Raw genomic sequence first — 20939 nt, 5'->3', positions numbered from 1 at the left:
ACCAGCACTGTATGCAGTATTCCAGAATCGGTCTCACTAAGGTGGTGTAGGGAGGTGATTTTACCTCTGTTCGCCTCTGTTTATATATCCCAGGATCACATTAGCCCTTTTGACCACAACATTACATTGGGAGCTTATGCTGAGCTACTTGTCCAATATGACTCCTAAATCCTTTTAGCATTAATGCTTTCCAGTCCCTCATTTAGTTGGTATGGTCCTGCATTCTTTGTTCCTGGATTATCATAGTTAAGTACTAACAAGCAACTTCAATTTTTTCTTGGAAGTCTTAGTTCTGGTCTTTGCATTTATTTTGCATTAATGTTTTAACTAGGGTAAAACTTCTCCACTATTTTAGGGATGCCCTTTACTTGAGATGTAACTCCCAGTATCAAGTCAACATACTCTTGTCCTGCATGTCATCAACAATAATGCAAAGACCAAGCCCTGTAATTTGGGGCTATGGCATAAAACATTGCAGGGAGCTGTCCCCTAAGAATAATGGTTGTGGTTCCTTGGCAGCATTTTCACTATGAAAGAAAGTGAGCACAAAAACTGATCCAAAACTTTTTGGACCAGTAAAAGGGGCAGCACTGCTGTGACGTGTGAAAGCAGTGGAAACAAAGGTGGTGCCACTGGAAATGATTTCTCAAAGGAAGTACCAGGGGCCTAGCGCCCAGGAGCCACGCCAGGAGCCCAGGCGGGGCAGCTGGGACACACTGTAGGCTCTGCGGGGCAGGGACCAGCTCCCACTGCGGCTTTGGCGCCTGCCCATGCTTGCTTGGCCCTCAGGCCCGGCTCCTCGGCGGGATTTCGGTGCCGAACGGCCCTGGCACGACGCTAGGAAGGCGAGCGCGGGAAGAAAGCGGGACTCGCAGCCGCAAAGCCCCAAGCCGGGCGCGCGCCAGCGGAGCGTGGGCGGCGGACGCTAGGCCGCGGGAGGCTGCGCTCGGCGCGGCTCAGTCCCGCCCCCTGCGGGGGGACCAATAAAGTTGCTACAAAGTGACCTTGGGCTGCAGCGTTTTCCTCCCCCCCCCCTACATCCGGGCGCTCCTCGCCCCCGCCGCGCCTGCGCACCCCACCCCATTCAGTCCGCTCGACCTCTGCCGCTGCAGCCGGTAAGTGTGGGGGGAGCCGGGGACGGTCGCCCCATCTGCCCCCATCTACCTCGCGGCGCCCCGGCCCTAACCGCGCTTGCTCTCTCCGCAGAGAGGCGGATTCCAGCGCCGAGGAGGCCCCGGGGACACAGCGCCAGCCCGCAGCCCTCTGCCATGTTCGCCTGCGTGAAGCTCGCCTCCTCCCCGGCCCTGGTGAGTGCCGCCGGCTGCGCCGCCGCTGCGGCTCGGGACAGCTCCCGCGCGGCCCCCTCCAGGCTGCTGGCTTCAGGTCCCAGCTCCGGGAGGTAGGGGGCGGCTGTGAGGCTGCAGCGGGGGCTTCCCCAGTGCCAGGAGTGAGCTGCCGCCGTGGCCTGGCTCCCCCGGCCCCTTGCTGTAGGTCAAGTCCCTTCTCTGCAGCCTCGGGCTCCGCGGTGAGTAGCGGGATCTGGGGGGAGAGAAGCGATCCCCCCGCCCCGAGGGCTGGGCGCTGCTCGTGGGGCCTGGCGCCCGCTCAGCCCCTTGCTGTAGGTCAAACTCCAGCTTATCGCTTCCGCTGCGCAGGACCCTCCGCCCCTGCCGGGATCACTCGGCGCAGCCGGCGCCCTCCCCGTTCTGCCGCGGACACGGGCCGGTACGAGTCACCGTGACCTTAGAGCGGTGGGAGCCCAAGGACACCAGCAGGCCGCGCTGGAGAGAGGGTTCATTCATTCCTCCCTTGCTAGATTTAATTTTGGGTGTTGTCTCTCAAAAGTTACCAATTCCTTCTTACAGAGTAGCTAAAGATTTTTAAGTGCATTGCAGTGGATTTTTATTACTGCTGAAAAACTCAAGTTTCTACTTTATTCTTCTTAGCTCTGAAACATGAGGGCAGTTACCCTTTCAAAATGAGATCTGAATTATTCTTGCAGTCTTCTGTATTTCACTGTTCAGCTATAGCATGATACTCACAAATAAGCAAGTCAGAAGTACTTGTTTTGATATAAACAAATGGGTAGCAACTTGATTAGTGTCGGGTTACAAATGTTCAGTGTCCTGCTTTCATTTTAATTTCTAAAATGTGTTATCTCACCCTTTGTTTTAAGTGTGATTTATCTAATAGCAATAAAAACATTATTTGCTCTCAGTATTACAGTGCTGTTTAGCAATGGCTCCAGATAAGGGATTAGCATGAACATTGACATAAAGAACCCATTCCAGAAAAGGGGACTGAGAGTTAGGGAATCAAGTGATAAATGAAAGCTTTCTTCTTATTTTGCACTGACATTGCTAGATATGCCAATGTCTGCAGATTGTCAATGTCCACTGCCTTGACCTTAAGATGAAAGACTTAGTGACTAGCAAAGTCCTTGATCTTATATAAAAAAATCACTATTAAAAGCCAGTGCAGTTATGTAGAAATATGTTTGTAGTCAAATATGTCACTTTATTTTCTCTTACAGATCCGTGCAGGATCAAGAGTCTTGTACAGACCAATTTCTGCATCAGTGTTGTCTAAGCCAGAGGTCAGGACTGGAGAGGTACCTTATAAACTAAACTCTGTAGCTTCCTAAACTTTCTGGTGAGCCCAAGTGTTCTCATCCTAGTTTTCAAATGTACTTTACTAACTAAGGTTTCAGAGTAACAGCCGTGTTAGTCTGTATTCGCAAAAAGAAAAGGAGTACTTGTGGCACCTTAGAGACTAACCAATTTATCTGAGCATAAGCTTTCGTGAGCTACAGCTCTCTTCATTGGATGCAGTCATCCGATGAAGAGAGCTGTAGCTCACGAAAGCTTATGCTCAGATAAATTGGTTAGTCTCTAAGGTGCCACAAGTACTCCTTTTCTTTTTACTAACTAAAATATTGACTGTATGACAGATCCTAAAGGGTCATCTAATACATTTTCTCCCATCAAAGCTACAGTCCTTTATGTTCTGCAAGTAACATACAGAAGTCTAAACTTCCAGTCACAGACTCTAATAAACTCTTTAACCACTCTGGTTTACTGTATTTGTAATAGAAGAATGGTAGAATAACTCAAAACTTCAAAATAGCTTTGGAAGATCTCAGTTTGTCTCTGTATTTAAATGCTTTTCATGTTTGTTTCTCAGGGCAGCTCAACACTCAATGGAGCCCAGAATGCTGTCTCCCAAGTAGCACTTAGAGAGTTCCAGACTAGTGCTGTCAGCAGGGATATTGACACTGCTGCCAAATTTATTGGTGCTGGTGCTGCCACAGTAGGAGTGGCTGGTTCTGGTGCTGGTATCGGAACAGTCTTTGGTAGTCTAATCATTGGCTATGCCAGGTAATCCTTTTTTTAATATCACTTAAGTTGCATGCAAACCTATTTAATGATAAACTTGAAGATATATATTGGTAGCAAAGTCTTGATAAACTTCCACTAAAACAGTTAGTGTGTAGAGTTGAAGTAAAGCCCCTCGAATAATTCTTCTAACATGTCAAGCTGTTAGAATATTAGGTAACGGCACACCAGGCACAAGTGCTGAATTTCTAATATTCCAGAATTCAGTATATGCAAACCTTACGTGACTTCTCAGGGCAAACCAGCTACAGCTAAATCAGTGTTTCATGTTTAGTTCTTCAGTACTAGCTTCAACTCTGAGACTCCAAAACCTATCCTAGACTGAATATAGCTTAACAATATTTTGTAGGGGACAATCCTACATTAACAGAGGGACAAACTGGATGGTGGATGTTAATATTTAACTTGAGATCCTGTGCCTCTTTTAACCCAATTATCAGGATTGTTCTTAAGAAGTAAGGTTGATTACAGGGCTGTAGCAAGAATCTTTTTCTTAATGTTGTGCCAAATGCAGCTTTATAGAGTTACTGCAGTAACTACTTCCATGGCAACCAATTTCAGACTAGTGATTCCACTGTTGGAGCTTGAGAAGGGGAAACACCTTTAAAGAGGGAGAGATCTTAGTTCACTGTGTTCATAATTTTGTTTCCCCTATTTCATTTAATTCCCATACAGTAGTATCTCGAATCTTACTACTGAGCAGATAGCAACTGGCACAGGCATGAAATTACTTAACTAGCTGTAGAGTTCCTGCTTTCTCTTCTCCCCTCCCTCCCCCCGACAAAAATATATTTAAACACCTTAACTTGTTTCCATTTATGAACACTCTTACAAAGTATCAACTTGGCATTAAATGCCTGATTTTGTTTCCCATTCAGGAAACAAAAATATCCTTCTAACCAAACTAGTTACTTTATCTCTTGAAACTACAAAAAAAATGACTGTTTCAAATTGACATTTGTGCTTGCTTTTTTTTTTTTTTTTTTTTTGTGGGGTCGAGAGGGGCAGGGAGGCAAGTGTTACAAGTTACTAATCCATAATTACTTCTTTCCTCCCACACTTCCTCAAGTATACTCAGTTGCAGTTTTAGGGGGCTGGCAAGCCATCTAAGGCAGAAATAGTTGAGTATTATGGGTTATCTGTAAGCCACCTAAATATTACAAGGGTGTTCAGAATAATTCTGGATGTATAACAAACTCAGGCCCCCGGGAATACTCAATTGTGTGCATTGCACACCAGTGGAATTAACCAGAGAAATCTTAGGCTGGTAGGTAATTACTGCATATGAACTTTCTCCATGTTGATATCTCTGTCTACCAAGGCTCTTTTGGTTTTGCACTTGTATAGACAGGGCCTTCATGTTTGTAATCTTGTGCTTGTGTAAAATGTCATACCCAAACATGGGTATATTAATATGCAGTGTACACAATTTAAATCCAGTCTTAACTTATTTAGAGGTCACGATTGTATGGTTAACTCTGTTAACGTTTGTGTGGGTTTACTGTGTGTTTTCCCTGCTATTAGGAGGGAATCTGTAGCATGAAAGTAATTTAAAATCCTTAACTGGCTCTGTCAGATGCATCAAACTAAATTAGCATAAATTCTTAATTTGTATGTATATAAAACAATCTTATACCTGCACGTTCTCTTTTAGAAATCCCTCTCTGAAGCAGCAGCTGTTTTCATATGCTATCCTGGGATTCGCCCTGTCTGAAGCTATGGGTCTCTTTTGTCTGATGGTTGCTTTCTTGATCCTGTTTGCAATGTGAAGAGATCTGCTGCTCGTAATTTTGGCATTAGTAAACTACAAATGTAATTGTATGTATTTTACTGAGGCTCCCAAAATGTTGGTGTCGTGGAAATGAACATTATTTCCAAAGTCATTTCATTAAAGATAATAACTTTAACTGTCTGGCTGTGGCCTTCATTTATTAATTTGAACACTCTGTATTGGGTATGATTTTTTTGGGGGGAAGGATATTAGTTAATGTGAAAAACTGTAAATGGGGGCCTATGCTGACCTGCAGTCACCACAAATTTCTCCTGATCCCAGTGAATTCACATGGAGTATAGGACCCCGTAACCATAACTTCAAACAGAACGCCATGAAGTTTGAAATGCACATTAAAGGCTTTCTCTATGTAGTTATTGCATATATCGTGTCAATTTTAATTTTAAGTTTGATGCATTTGTCATCTTTCTGGTTAAAGACCCCTAAAATAACCTGTCTAAGGCTATTGGTGACCTTAGGTATATGAAATACTAATGACTTTTGAAATAACATTCAGAACCACAATTAAACTTTTAGACCTATCTTCCTCTACTAAAACCATTTTGTTTCCTCTTCCCATGTTCAATTCCAATACTGCTGAACTTGATAATGTGTTCCTTAGCACCTTTCATCTAAGGATCAAAATTGGGGTAGTCAATAGGAAGATAAAATCTGGACTGTCAGATGTTTCTGAACAGACCCTGAAATCTTTATTTACTACTTATTTTCTCTGGCATCTGGACTTTGACTGTACCTTGACCAAGACATTTGGACCTTGATATAAAAATTAATTGACTACCCCTGATTTTAAATGCTCAACAAACTGTGGTAATGCTGCTACTTTAAGAAAGTCCACTGTCTTTTAAGAGTCCCATAGGTCCAGAAGCTTGGCCTGTTTCAAACCTCATTGCTCAAAAGTGGTTCTGCAGTCCAATCTCCTGTATCCAAATCTTGGTCAGTCTTGACCAGTGTCTCAGACTCTTTAAATATCAGTTTACAAACTGGGTCAGAGTTGTCTATATGCAGGAAATCTTTAAAATACCAGGTGTGTTGTTCTATAGTGATTCTGCTTTAACAGTATTAATGGGACTGATGACCATATGCAGCTTTGATTGTCTAAACTACAGTGTTCATCTGAGAGATCACTTTCTCAAACTACACACATTCTTGGTGGAGGAGATTAGGCCGTGAGGTCAAGTGTAGTGCTAACTTAATGCATATACTGGTTAGCTAACTCTGATTACTTAAAGGCTACTACTTGCTATGAAATAGAAGTAATTTGTATGGAAAGTACAGAAAATCCCAAAGAAGCTGGGGGTGTGTGTGTGTGTGTGTGTGTATATATATATATATATATATATTTTTTTTTTTGGTAAAGTAGGCATGGCAATATAATTTGAGCTGTTAAATAACCTGTACACTAAATCTTGTGGCTGTCTTTTACACAATTATGTACACAACTCCACATTTTCTCTACCACAAACATTGCAATAATTCAGTCCTAGCTGCCTTACTAGCACAATTGTAAAAGTAGTTATGACTAGCTCTAAAAGAAAATTGAAAATCCAGTCACAACCTTCCATGTGGCAGCAATATTAAATAAATGCATGAGACCCTTTACCTCTCTCAGAAGGCGTATTTGGTAGCAACAAACTGCTAAAGGCTTGGATGATCACAACTGCTCGTTCTAACCTCCCAGCAAGAAAAATATCACTAATGTTCATATTAAACTCTGTCCCTGAAACTTCTACCTGTTGCAAGTAATTTTAAAATAGGATTTCTTGGAGTTTTGTAACCTTAAATTTACTTCCACCTAAGTACGTTCCATTATTCCCCCTATTTAGTCAGCTGTCTTGCTGCTGAAAAACATTTAAACATCAAGCAGGCAGCAGAAAAGTCTTTGACATTCAGAAAGACTATTGTTTAAAAATATCCCTAATATAAAAGACAAATTGAACACTTGTAATTTTGGTATTGAAGTAAATTTATTTTTCACTGTTAGTAGATACTCAAGAGCAAAAAGCTGCCACTGTAACGTGTTTCTGTTTTCATATGTGCATATTATCCTTCAATATTCTATCCTAAAACCTTTGTTAAGCCTGCAGGCATCTTAGTATTGAGTGTATATTAACTGTTTCAAGTACACAGTAAGGGAGCCTTACCTACACGACACTTATGAGGTTAATGTAAGTAGGCCTAATCAATCACCTACCTTCTGCAACTGGAAGAGGCTTGGGGAGGGGATACCATACAAGCTTTCGGGGTCAACACCAGCCTTTGAGGAGCTAAATGAACCATCATCTATGTTGTTTGCTAAGTAATAATTCATGTTTGCCATTTGTATTGTGATAATGCTGGCGGGTGGGGGTATGTTAAGCTCCCAGTATGTTAGGGATTGTACAAACCCATAACAAAACTACAGACTTGCCCATTAGAAGAGTTATTGAGATTCTTTGGGATGTCAAATCATGTATCCAGCTGATCTCAAATAAATCCAACCTTTCCCATAAAAGATAATCTACCATCTTGAGACCAATATTCTGTTGTTTGATTTATAGTGGGGAGGGGGTGCAAAATTCAGGTTATAATGTCAAACTGAGTGAAAATTTAAAGGGACACTGGTCAAGCTGATATTTTTTTTTAAACTGACTTTTTTTTAATGGAGTACTCTTGGAAAAAAAATATGGCCTTAAGAGGTTGTTTTTAACAATGGATTTTCTTCATTATTATTTGTAGTGCAGTAGCTAGTAGCCCTGATCATGGATTAGAATCTCATTGTGCTAGGCACTTTACACACAGAAAAAAACAGTCCTGGCTCTGCTGTTAATATTTAGAAGGGTCTTTTTGGTGGACCCATATGTAACATTACCAAAGATGCTTGCAGACACTCCTCCTCCTGCATCTCCTACTCTTCTAATCTATGTACATGTCTATTTGTAGCCTCTTCAATTTACTGATAAATACTTTTGCAAAGCTCTGGGTAGACAATGTGCTGTTAACCAAACAGAAAATGATTATACAACTGATGAGAGACAAGATGGGGGAAGTAATATCTTTTATTGGCCCAACCTCTGCTGGTGAAAGACAAGCATTTGAGCTTACACAGAGCTCTTCTTCAGGTCTGGGAAAACTACTCATAGTGTCACAGCTAAATACAAGGTGGAACAGATTGTTTAGGATAAGGAGTTAACACATGTTGTAATAGACCATTCAAGAGAAAGTGGGGAGTTAACACTGCTGCAGTAATAGGACTAAAAAGGAGAGTCATTAGATTATAGATTGTTTTAATAAGCCATAAATTCAGTGTCTTTACTGAGTCTGTGATTTTTAGTCTAACAAAGTTGTGAGTTTAAGCTCCCAGTGTTATGCAGATTTCCTTTGAGGATGAGGGCTGAGAGGTCAAATAATTGACGAACTGAAAAAAAACAAAAAAACCCAACACATTTTATTCTTTAACCTCAGAGGAATTTTAGGTGCTACATTAGGATCTACTATAGTTAAATTTTTCAGATAGAAATATGATTTGAATTGACAATATCTGACCCATTACGAACTGCTTACTGTCATTAAATGATCAACAAGCCTCAGACACTGCAATAAGACTATTAAATGTGAGATATAGATGTGATTTTTGCATCTAATTGAGCTGTTGCTTTAGGTATAATTAAAATAAATGTTTATGTAACTAAAGGAAACAGTTTACATTTATAGCAGTAAGTTTTTTCTGCATCGATTAAGAGCATAAACATTCTGGTTCAAAGAACAGACTTGTAAATGAAGATCCTATCGTTTTCCCCATTGCATTTTAGCAATCATAGTCTGAGGAAATTTCATTGCCCTGTTAACTGTGTGACTCTATGTTAATTGGATTCAGGTGTCCACAGTATACTAAACTTTGTTCTGGTGATAATGCTAACATTTTGTTGTATGCATACTTTGCATTGCAAATAGCTTTTATTAAATTGAATAAATATGTAAATCTTATGGTTGCATTTTAAGGAGCTATAATTCTGATATTATTCAGCACCTCTGTTTAGCAATCAGCAATGTTTAAATTACATAACATTTTCCTGCTTCATTTATAAAGGTTGCCTTACTGTCTTGGATCAACCACAAAAGATGCTTTTAGTACTATAGCTGCTGGAATTTTTTAATAAAAATGCAAAATGTTTTAGCTAAAGTTTAGTATTTTATTTAAAGGAACATTGTCAACTTAAAAATCACACTTTTTGAAATTCGAATTGCTAGTATGTTCAACTATTATCTAAGAATTTAATAAATTAAAGATTAGAAGAGAACTATATTTTTATAATGTTCAATTTGTTTATGCATTAAAAGCATTTTGTGTATAGTCATTTGCACTGGTTTTCCACTGTCCGTTTTTCATATTGCTTGTGGGTTTTTTGTACAGTAACATTGGCAGAAAAAAGCATTTTTCATAATAGGAAAATATTGTTGCTAAACTAGAAATTGTCAGGTAGTTCATAGTCAAGTGCAGTTTCCTGAAATACTTTAAATTTTTTTTAATTTGAAGATATTTCAAATGATCAGTAAATTTTGGCTAAGTGCACTCCATACTTGCTAATAGTATTTAAAGTGTGCAAACTGCATTTATTTTTCTGCTTTCAGTGTTTTGAGATACAGGTACTTGGCATAATTCTTACAATATAATTTGGTTTTATTGAGCTGTGTAACCAGCTCAATGTATTAAAATTTAAAATGATAGATTCTGGTAGTATAGTGATTGCAGACAAAGTGGTGGCAGGCATTTTGTGCTCTGTAATAGCTCATATGCAACATAACACATACTGGTTATGACTGAGGCGGTCTAACCCCTTCTCTCAAAAGTGGTAAGATTTTTAAACTGCCAACTACAATAGAAAGCCACCCGTCCACATCTGATCTGTAGGAACTAAGTATTCTGGGAGCATGAGGCTAGTGTCAGCACTGGCTGTGAGACATAGTCTTTGTCTTCACTGCAGCGTAATTTCAAGTTGGACATTACAAGTCAGTACAGCATGACCACACTGCAGAACAGCATTGAGTACCCCACATATGTAGTCACACACTGCGTCAGTACTGGTGCTGTATTCAATCCTGAAATGCAAAGATTTCTGGGTACATAACTTATGTCCTATGAAAGTGAACCCTGGGTATGTGGCAACATGTCTGACCCCTATGGAGATTGTTGGCAGAAATGGTCTAGGCCCACAAAATTGCCAGGATGCAAGCTGGTGTTCTGTTACCTCCTTGAGCTTCAAGGAGGTAATCTGCTTGTCTTAACGGTTGGGACTGACAGATGCTGTTTTTTATTGAAACAATAATAATTTGATGTGCCTTTGCAGAATTTGCCACAAAAAGATGGTGGAGGTGGCTGGCTGATACAAGCACAAGACAAAAAGGCCAGCATTATGCAGATATGGCGGCATGAACCGAGCAAGTGCTGTCTTTCCTGGCAGACATCCCTAGGCACAGTAGGCAGACTGCTGCTTCTAGATCAGGGCCACAAGCACAGACTGGTGGGACTACATTGTGAAACACAGGATAACCAGCAGCGTCAGGGTCCAGAGCTTTTGAATGAGGAAACTACATTCATGGAGCTGTGCAAAGCGCCCACCCCAGCCCTTGTGTGTCAGAACACCCAGAAGAGAGAGGCAATAACTATCTGGAATCATGTTACTATTGCCTTGTGGAAATTAGCAACCTTGGATTGTTCTAGATCTGTCCGTGATAAGTTTGGGGTTGGTTCAATGGTCACCGTACACAAGGAACTTGTTACTCTACAGTAACACACGGCAGTTCAGATGGGAAATATTCCCCTCTAAAATGCAGAATTTGAATGGATGAAGTTTCCAAACTGTGCCGGTGCTATTAATCCCACACGTGTTCCCATCCTATACTCCCCTTCTGGAGCAAATGAGTACTGATCAGGAAAGATTACTACTTCATTATGGACCACTGTAGACATCTACATAGGACGCAGTGGCACAGGCAGCCCCGCTTCTAGGGACTTCCAGAGGTCTGGTCTGATTCAGCTTGGGCTAGCTAGTACTTTATTCCCTCTTAGCCACACAATCATCTACGGGTGTTTGTGACCACTGTTTTTAGATGACCCGGCTACCCTCTACTGTACTAGCTGATGAAGGCGTATCCCAATTTCTGCCAAATGGGCAGGACACTGTACAAGTAGACACTGAGCAGGTGCAGGATGGTGGTGAAATGTGCCTATGGTTGGCTGAAGACAAGATGGTGCTCCTCATAGACTTGCTTGGACTGTAGTGTGTATGATGTCATACATTTGATTAGGGTGCGTTGCATACTTTGTAACATATACAAGGGTAAGAAGAAATATTTTGGGCAGAATGGATTGAAGACGTCCAGAGTTTGTAGTCTGCTTATAGACAACCAACTAGTGGACCTCTTGATAGTGGTGCAGGGCTCATTACAGCAAAGACCATAGGGCATGCCTCTGGCATCCCTGAGCTTCATGGAGTATACTGAGGCTGGTGCCACACTTTGGCCAGAGGCATGATATGAAATGCAACATTGGATGATTTGGTATGAAAGTGGACATGTCAATTTCAGTTTCTTGCAGTTATCCATTGTAACCCCAGACTCCAGCATGTGGCCAAATAAAGCTTTACTGAAGGTAAATATATTTGGGCAGTCCAGCCAGCATTACAAAGTTGAAAACCAGCATAACAGGTGTAAGCAAGAATATAACAGTGCAAAATATTCAAACAGCAAAGAGCAAAATAAACTGAAAATATTGATGTGCACTGTTACATCAGTTTGTTCCCCTGCATAGAAATAGGGGCAGAACACAGCAGCTACTGCTGATGGTGTGCGGTGCTATGGCTCATTGATTTGCTCTCCCACACCCAGACTTGTACATATGCTGGAAGACATGGTGCGATGGAAGTGAAGTGATGGGACTGGACAGGTGGGTTGGGCAGTAGAACTTGGAATTAATTGGCTCATGATCCCTAAAAGTCTCTCAGGCGTCCCTTTGACATGCCATGTCTTGCTCCCTCATCTCCTTATCATGGCAAAGGCACCGTGCCACCATCTCCTTTTCAGCCAGAGTTCACGTCTCCTCTGACACTAGGTCCTCCTTTGCAGCCATCCCTTGGCCCTCCTGCTGTTGCTGAACTCCATTTTGTGATGCTGGTCTTACTGCCTGGAGAGTACCAGCTCTTCTGTTGTTTGGCGCTCAGGCTCTATACCATTAGCTCACAGAGAGCAGTCTCTAAGGTGTCCTCTCCTCCCTCACTATATCCGAGCCTCTCTTGAAAGTTCCTAACAAACAAACAAAAGGTCTGAATGTGTGTGAGTCTCAATGTAGTTTTACATCCTTCCTGTGGAATTTGGAAAAAGAAATTGTAACTTTTATCTCATGCCATTCCATTCACCGCCTTGCTGTGATTGCTAGCTTCTGCCAGATTCCAAGCTTTGTTAACGCACATTCCTAGAAAAAAATGGTGAGTACCAGAACCTTCCAACTAAGCAAAATCTTCACTGTAATAGGGGAGACTTTTCTTGAAAGGTGGGTGGGGAGATCAGTCCTGATGAAGCAGCAGCATTGGTGATTATATCAAGCTTGGTCTAAGCTACTGTGGTGTTAGGTGATGTGGTCCTGTTGGAGATCCCGGGCTGGAAGAGGAGAGAGCAGACATTCCAGGGCTCAGACTGAAGACCTTCTGATTGTGCATGGGAAATCTTTCTGTGTCTTGTAGTAGCTGAACTGCAAAATGGCTAGAGCTATGGGGGAGGCAGAGGGAGGCCTGCCTTGCACAAGTATAGACCAAGTGGAACTCTGACTTTACAATAACAATAATGGTTGTGCCCACATTACCTGGCTGAGATGCTATATCCTCCACTGGTTCTTCCATGAAAAGCTCCTCCACCCTACTGTGCTCACTGGAGTTCGGTTTACCAAAGAGATCCTGTGATTTGGGACTGAGGTCTTCTCCAGGCTGGCTGTTCACAACCAAGGGGTGGCTTCTGTGTCTTTACAGACATCCAAGTTCCAAGCCTGCACCCATCCTGACTTCACAGATGAGGTTAGGCTGAAATGGGATCTGCGCACGGGACAATGCATAGAACACCATCCAGCACCTCATAAAACAGGCAGCTCTTGGGTGGCATGGGGCTTGGAATTGTTATTCTTGGCCCTCCAATAACTCACCTTGAGCCCATTCTTCTTCTCCCTGCGCCGTTGTCCAGTCCAGTTGATCCTACGATTGGCCAGCAGTTTTTGGGCTAAGGAATCTTATAGGTGGGCAGTTCTCACTCCAGGCCAAAGGTCAACCAAGATTTTAGTATCATCCTCCGGCCAGGTGGCAGTATGCTTGGCAAGCATTCTTCTCACTGCTGTGTTGGAAACCAGAGATGACAAAAGTTGAAGGTATTTCAAGCAGTGTGGGCCCAAAGATGCTGAGTAGAACTATAGGACGGTAGCCAACTTCCAGGTAGGGGACAGAGCACAGGTAGATGGCAAGACAGAACATAGGAATAGGTGCTCTGGGGACTTCTGGAAAGGGATTGGTGGACCATTATCGATTGTTGTGACTGGTCGTAGCTGCACATTTTCATTGCAGTCACTTAAAGTTAGCATAAAGGAGCAAGCTAACGTGGCTTAGCCCAAACCTCAAAACATGATGAATGGCTCACCATATGGCAAGATTATGATATAACTGGAGGGTGATGGTGTCTGTATATGGAGTGTGTTAACAAGAAAACTTGTGACTCACAACAAGTTAATTCTCTAGAGAAGACAAAGCCCATGTTACAGTGTGGAGCATGACCACTACCTTTTGGCCAACAAGTGAAAAAACTTGGAGCAATGCTGAGTGATCACATCATACATTTAATGACTAAAGCTTAGATGTAATCATTTACACAGCCAGCCAAGAAAGCACAGAAAATATAAATTAAAGAATTTTAAAGTTTTTCTAGTTATAATTCAGAAAATCTCCTTGCCTTTGAATAGGTAAGATTAATATGAGGATTAGGCCTACACATGAAGATCTGTAAAGCGTTGTCTGGATTTTCTTAAAGTATAATGAAGTTACTACTTAATTTGGTACTGTAGATCCCTACCAGTTCTGAAGTGTATTTTTTGTACATCATTGTCATATGTTAGGATATAATCTATACATTTGTTTTTTTCAGTCATTCAGTAATCATTCTGGTTCTTGAGTGTGTCTTAACTAATTGTTACAACCCTGCAACGTTGGAAATAAAGGCTCTGCACATTGTTTTATGGTCTAACATAAACTTAAAACCTGCAATAAGAATATTTATATAACCAAAAACATGCCTTTCTTTCTATCCATCAGTAAAAGTTGAACAATGCAACCCTTTTGCTCTCCAGCCACAACAGGCTCAGAACCAAATTGGATACAAGTAACTCTTCCAGATAACATTGGGATTTGGTCCAGACTAGAATTCTCAAATCTGATTTGTCCAGAGGTATGCCTATCGCTCTGCTCAATGTTAAAGTACATCTCCTCATCCAAATGCTCACCACATAACATGGCCTCATTCCGGCCTCTGTAGAGGCGCTTAGGATAACCTCTGGGCATGATTATGCACTATCATTTCAATCGACCACCTGCCAAATAATCCTGAATTACTCCAATCAGCTCTCAATATGAGATCATTTCTGACTTTGGATCTCTTATCCACTCTGAATAGGCTTCATCTTAACAAGACCTACTCTGTTCCTTTGCAACAGACCAGTCTTGCCTAAATGAATGACACCTATGAGAAAGGCCCAGCCCCGTCACAAGGAAGTACACTGTTGGCATCAGCTGGGTGCAAAAAACATAAATACCTTGTCAATAAACAACTAACTGGTAAAGCACCCCAAAACCAAGGCCAATGAAAGCAATAACTTTTTTTAAAATGACAACAAACTGATAGCCAAGAAACAACCATCCTCAAAGAGAAAAAGGGTGATTAGATGATCCGGGTGAATGAAGGACATTTACTGTATGGATTTTCCCATTTGCACACTTCTGTGGCATAGTCTTGGCTCCCTGATCCATCTAATGTCTCTTGGAAAACCAGAGAGTCAGAATCACAGCTCTCTGTGCCCACTTACGGATCCTAGCTGGTGGGACCCAACTTAACTACCCCCAGAAGCACCAAAAGACTTGACTTCATAGATATTTATTTAGGTCAGAAGGGACCATTATGATCATCTAGTCTGACCTCCTGCACAACACAGGCCACAGAACTTCACCCACCACTCCTACAAGAAAAACCTCACACCTATATCTGTGCTATTGAAGTCCTCAAATCGTAGTTTAAAGACTTCAAGGAGCAGAGAATCCTCCAGCAAGTGACCCGTGCCCCATGCTACAGAGGAAGGCGAAAAACCTCCTGGGCCTCTTCCAATCTGCCCTGGAGGAAAATTCCTTCCCGACCCCAAATATGGCGATCAGCTAAACCCTGAGCATATGGGCAAGATTCATCAGCCAGATACTACAGAAAATTCTTTCCTGGGTAACTCGGATCTCACCCCATCTAATAGCCCATCACAGGCCATTGGGCCTATTTACCATGAATATTTAATTACCAAAACCATGTTATCCCATCATATCATCTCCCCCATAAACTTATCGAGTTTAATCTTAAAGCCAGATAGATCTTTTGCCCCCACTGCTTCTCTTGGAAGGCTATTCCAAAACTTCACTCCTCTGATGGTTAAAAACCTTCGTCTAATTTCTATTCTAAATTTCCTAGTGGCCAGTTTATATCCATTTGTTCTTGTGTCCACATTGGTACTGAGCTTAAATAATTCCTCTCCCTGTCTGGTATTTATCCCTCTGATGTATTAATAGAGAGCAATCATATCTCCCCTCAACCTTCTTTTAGTTAGGCTAAACAAGCCAAGCTCCCTGAGTCTCCTTTCATAAGGCAAGTTTTCCATTCCTCGGATCATCCTAGTAGCCTTTCTCTGTACCTGTTCCAGTTTGAATTCATCCTTCTTAAACATGGGAGACCAGAACTGCACACAATATTCCAGGTGAGGTCTCACCAGTGCCTTGTATAACGGTACTAAAACCTCCATATCCCTACTGGAAATACCTCTCTTGATGCATCTCAAGACCGCATTAGCTTTTTTCACAGCCATATCACATTGGCGGCTCAGAGTCATCCTATGATCAACCAATACTCCAAGGTCCTTTTCCTCCTCCGTTACTTCTAATTGATGCGTCCCTAGCTTATAACTAAAATTCTTGTTATTAATCCCTAAATGCATGACCTTACATTTCTCACTATTAAATTTCATCCTATTACTATTACTCCAGTTTACAAGGTCATCCAGATCCTCCTGTAGGGTATCCCTGTCCTTCTCTAAATCGGCAATACCTCCCAGCTTTGTATCATCCCCAAACTTTATTAGCACACTCCCACTTTTTGTGCCGAGGTCATTAATAAAAAGATTTAATAAGATTGGTCCCAAAACCAATCCTTGAGGAACTCCACTGGTAACCTTCTCTCCAGCCTGACAGTTCACCTTTCAGTAGGACCCGTTGTAGTCTCCCCTTTAACCAATTCCTTATCCACCTTTCAATTTTAATATTGATCCCCATCTTATCCAATTTAACTAATAATTCCCTATGTGGCACGGTATCAAATGCCTTACTAAAATCTAGGTAAATTAGATCCACTGCGTTTCCTTTGTCTAAAAAATCTGTTACTTTCTCAAAGAAGGAGATCAGGTTGGTTTGGCACGATCTACCTTTTGTAAAACCATGTTGTATTTTGTCCCATTTACCATTGACTTCAATGTCCTTAACTACCTTCTCCTTCAAAATTTTTTCCAAGTCCTTGCATACTACAGATGTCAAACTAACAGGCCTATAATTACCCAGATCACTTTTTTTCCCTTTCTTAAAAATAGGAACTATGTTAGCAATTCTCCAATCATACGGTACAACCCCTGAGTTTACAGATTCATTAAAAATTCTTGCTAATGGGCTTGCAATTTCTTGTGCCAATTCCTTTAATATTCTTGGATGAAGATTATCTGGGCCCCCCGATTTAGTCCCATTAAGCTGTCTGAGTTTCGCTTCTACCTCAAATATGGTAATGTCTAGCTCCATATCCTCATTCCCATTTGTCATGCTACCATTATCCCTAAGATCCTCTTTAGTCTTATTAAAGACTGAGGAAAAGTATTTGTTTAGATATTGGGCCATGCCTAGATTATCCTTGACCTCCACAGTGTTTAGCGGTCCCACTTCTTCTTTCTTTGTTTTCTTCTTATTTATATGACTATAGAACCTTTTACTATTGGTTTTAATTCCCTTTGCAAGGTCCAACTCTACTTGACTTTTAGCCTGTCTCACTTTATCCCTACATGTTCTGACCTCAATAAGGTAGCTTTCCTTGCTGATCCCTCCCTTCTTCCATTCCCTATATGCTTTCTGCTTTTTCTTAATCACCTCTCTGAGATGCTTGCTCATCCAGCTTGGTCTACAACTCCTGCCTATGAATTTTTTCCCCTTACTTGGGATGCAGGCTTCCGATAGCTTCTGCAGCTTTGATTTAAAATAATCCCAGGCCTCCTCTACCTTTAGATCCATAAATTCTTCAGTCCAATCCACTTCCCTAACTAATTTCCTTAATTTTTGAAAGTCAGCCCTTTTGAAATCAAAAACCCTAGCTGCAGATTTATTTTTATTAATCCTTCCATTCAGTTTGAACTGAATTAGCTCATGATCACTTGAGCCAAGATTATCCCCTACAACCATTTCTTCTATGAGGTCCTCACTACTCACCAAAACCAAATCTAAAATGGCATCCCCTCTAGTTGGTTCAGCAACTACTTGCTGAAGGAATCCATCAGCTATCGCATCTAGGAAAATCTGAGCCCTATTATTATTACTAGCACTCGTCCTCCAGTCTATATCTGGAAAGTTAAAGTCTCCCATGATCACACAGTTTCCATTAGTATTTACTTTATTAAAAACACTAAAAAGGGCTCTATCCATATCCAAATTAGATCCCGGTGATCTATAGCACACCCCAAGCACTATCCCAGGGGAGGCTCTAATAGTTTTCTTCCCCAATTTAATTTTTGCCCAGACGGACTCAGTCATATCCATTTCATCGCTTCTTATTTCTTTACATTCTATCTCATCATTGATATACAGTGCTACTCTACCACCTTTACCTTTATTTCGGTCTTTCCTAAACAGCACATACCCTTCAATACCTGTAGTTCAGTCATGACTACTATTCCACCATATTTCTGTTATCCCTATAATATCTGGTTTCACTTCCTGCACCAGTAGCTCTAGTTCCTCTATTTTGTTACCTAGGCTCCTCGCATTAGTGTACAAACATCTTAATTTTTGCTGTTTGGCCTCGCTCACATTCTGTACCCTATTAGGCACAGTCATTTTACTACCAGTATAACTTATTAGACTTGTATCTACACTGCCCTTCCTCCTACCCACGGCTGTATCCACTCTTACTTCATTTTCTTTCCTCTCAATGCTAAATTCTGGCATGGAGATTACCTGGACGTCTCCCAACCATCTCCCCCTAATTCCTAGTTTAAAGCTCTCTTAATCAGTTGTGCCAGCCTCCATCCTAGAAGTCTATTTCCTTCCCTACTCAGATGAAGTCCATCCCAAGAGAACTGACCTCTATCCATGAATGCCTCCCAGTGGCCATACATCCCAAAGCCCTCCTTATAGCACCACTGCCTAAGCCATCTGTTGATAGTCATAATCTTGTCACACCTTTGTTGCCCTTCTCTAGGAACAGGCAGAATCCCACTAAAGATCACCTGAGCCTCAATTTCCTTAAGCGTCTTCCCCAGCCTAGCATAGTCTCCCTTAATACTTTCCAGCGAGTATCTAGCCGTATCATTTGTTCTCACATGAAGGATAATTAGGGGATTCTTTCCCGCTCCCTTTAGAATCCTTTTCAACCTCAGGTCTACATCCCGTATCTTAGCACCTGGAAGAAAGCATACTCTCCTATTCTCTGGATCAGCTCTGGTTACAGGCCTTTCTATTCTTTTCAGTAAAGAGTCCCCAATCACATAGACCTGTCTTTTCCTAGTGACGGTGCTATTATCCAGTCTATCCCCTGTTCCCTCTGGCTGCAAGTTCTTTCCATTCCTATTCTCCCTTGTAATCCTCTTCAACCCATCCTGTATCCTCCTGGGGCTCATAATCAGTGTAATCTCCATTAACTCTCCCCCTTTTCCTATAGGACTTTACCCTGAACACTCAAAAAATGCAGTCATAAGAGATGATTTTAAAACTGATTATATTCAGAGTCATTAGCTCAAATATTCTGAAGAGCGGACAGCAAGGGCCACACCATCATAACTGTGATTGGACAGCAAAGGTTTATCAAACAGGCTTTGATAATGTTCATCCCTCTAGGAGCTTGAATACCAGAAAACTCTTACACAGGTTGTGGAAACAGAGAGACAGGCACAAAATGAAATGCCAGTCTGATGGGACAATACTATAGATAGTGATAGAGTATTCACTGGACTGACTTTACTGAAAACTGCATCACCTGCTCTTCTAGTATGGACCACAACAGGAAAAAATCTGGTGGCACTCTGAACACCATGAACTCAGAAAACCTGCTATGTAGATTGTTCTAGTCCTAGCTCATTTGGTATCTGACACAGAGGCAGTTAATAGAGACCTTCATTGCTTCTTCTCAGAGATTGCTCTGCTTTCTCCCCAACCAGATCTAGGCCACTATAATGGCTCTATAGCATATGGTGGAGTGGGATATATTGGGGTTTAGCATCGGCAGTTCTTACTCCTCATCTTGTCCCTGCTGCTGTGTGTCTCCTGTTTTATCTGTTCTTGCCTCCTGTCCCCCCCACCCCCCACCCCGAGGTTTCTGGGCCAATCTGAGACTAAGGAAAGGCAGGGAACTGAACAACTAGCCTTGTAGCCCACAGTTCTCTAATCACTTTTAGGCAACCAGTGCTGCAAGCCATGTGGTGCTAGAAGCCAGGAGCTGGTACATTTTAAAATGTAGCTCCTCAGAAATTGGTGCTATGTGAGAAAAGATGGGAGTGGTATAGTTGGAACAGGTGTGCTGGAAAAATTGTATAGTGAGGGTTCTGAGTCATTGAACCAAACTGTAAACCCTGTATATGATAGAAACCACTTCAAGCCAGATGGTGTGGCAACACCCCCAGCACCTATTAGTTGGAAAGTATAAAATCCCCATTGTTCCCTGCTCTAAGCCTTTCAAGCCCCATGTCCAATCAAGAATTATTTTACAGTTGTGTAAAGCTCCTACATATATATTATAACCTTTCTCCCTCATGATCTCAAAGTACTTTACAAAGTACAAAGGTTGTGTGCAATGTTGCTGTCCTTGTGTTAGGCCCAGGATATTAGAGAGACAAATTTCAGAGTAACAGCCATGTTAGTCTGTATTCGCAAAAAGAAAAGGAGTACTTGTGGCACCTTAGAGACTAACCAATTTATTTGAGCGTAAGCTTTCGTGAGCTATAGTTCACTTCATCAGATGCATACTGTGGAAAGCATAGAAGATCTTTTTATACGCACAAAGCATGAAAAAATGGGTGTTTTACCACTACAAAAGGTTTTCTCTCTCCCCACCCCACTCTCCTGCTGGTAATAGCTTATCTAAAGTGATCACTCTCCTTACAATGTGTATGATAATCAAGGTGGGCCATTTCCAGCAGAAATCCAGGGTTTAACAAGAACATCGGGGGGGGGGGGGGTTGGAAAAAACAAGGG

General features: G+C 41.7%; 1 protein-coding gene across 2 annotated transcripts; it reads left to right on the top strand.

Annotated features, from left to right (window-relative positions):
• The first annotated feature begins 1010 nt into the window (after positions 1-1010).
• ATP5MC3 (ATP synthase membrane subunit c locus 3) lies at positions 1011-5302 on the top strand. 2 transcript variants are annotated; one of them, XM_048870519.1, is made up of 5 exons: positions 1011-1115; positions 1207-1307; positions 2534-2596; positions 3184-3377; positions 5050-5302. In XM_048870519.1, exons 2-5 carry the CDS (start codon positions 1269-1271, stop codon positions 5162-5164), a joined length of 411 nt encoding a protein of 136 aa, XP_048726476.1. In that variant the 5' UTR covers positions 1011-1115; positions 1207-1268; the 3' UTR covers positions 5165-5302. The 2 variants fall into 2 exon arrangements, with proteins under 2 accessions (XP_048726476.1, XP_048726475.1); XM_048870518.2 differs by having other exon boundaries at positions 2534-2611.
• Positions 5303-20939: the final 15637 nt, after the last annotated feature.

The sequence above is a fragment of the Caretta caretta genome, chromosome 11 (assembly GCF_965140235.1).
Source record: "Caretta caretta isolate rCarCar2 chromosome 11, rCarCar1.hap1, whole genome shotgun sequence".
Classification (NCBI taxonomy): Eukaryota; Metazoa; Chordata; order Testudines; family Cheloniidae; genus Caretta; species Caretta caretta.
The sequence above is the reverse complement of the archived record's forward strand: the minus strand, read 5'-3'. Positions and strand labels throughout refer to the sequence as shown.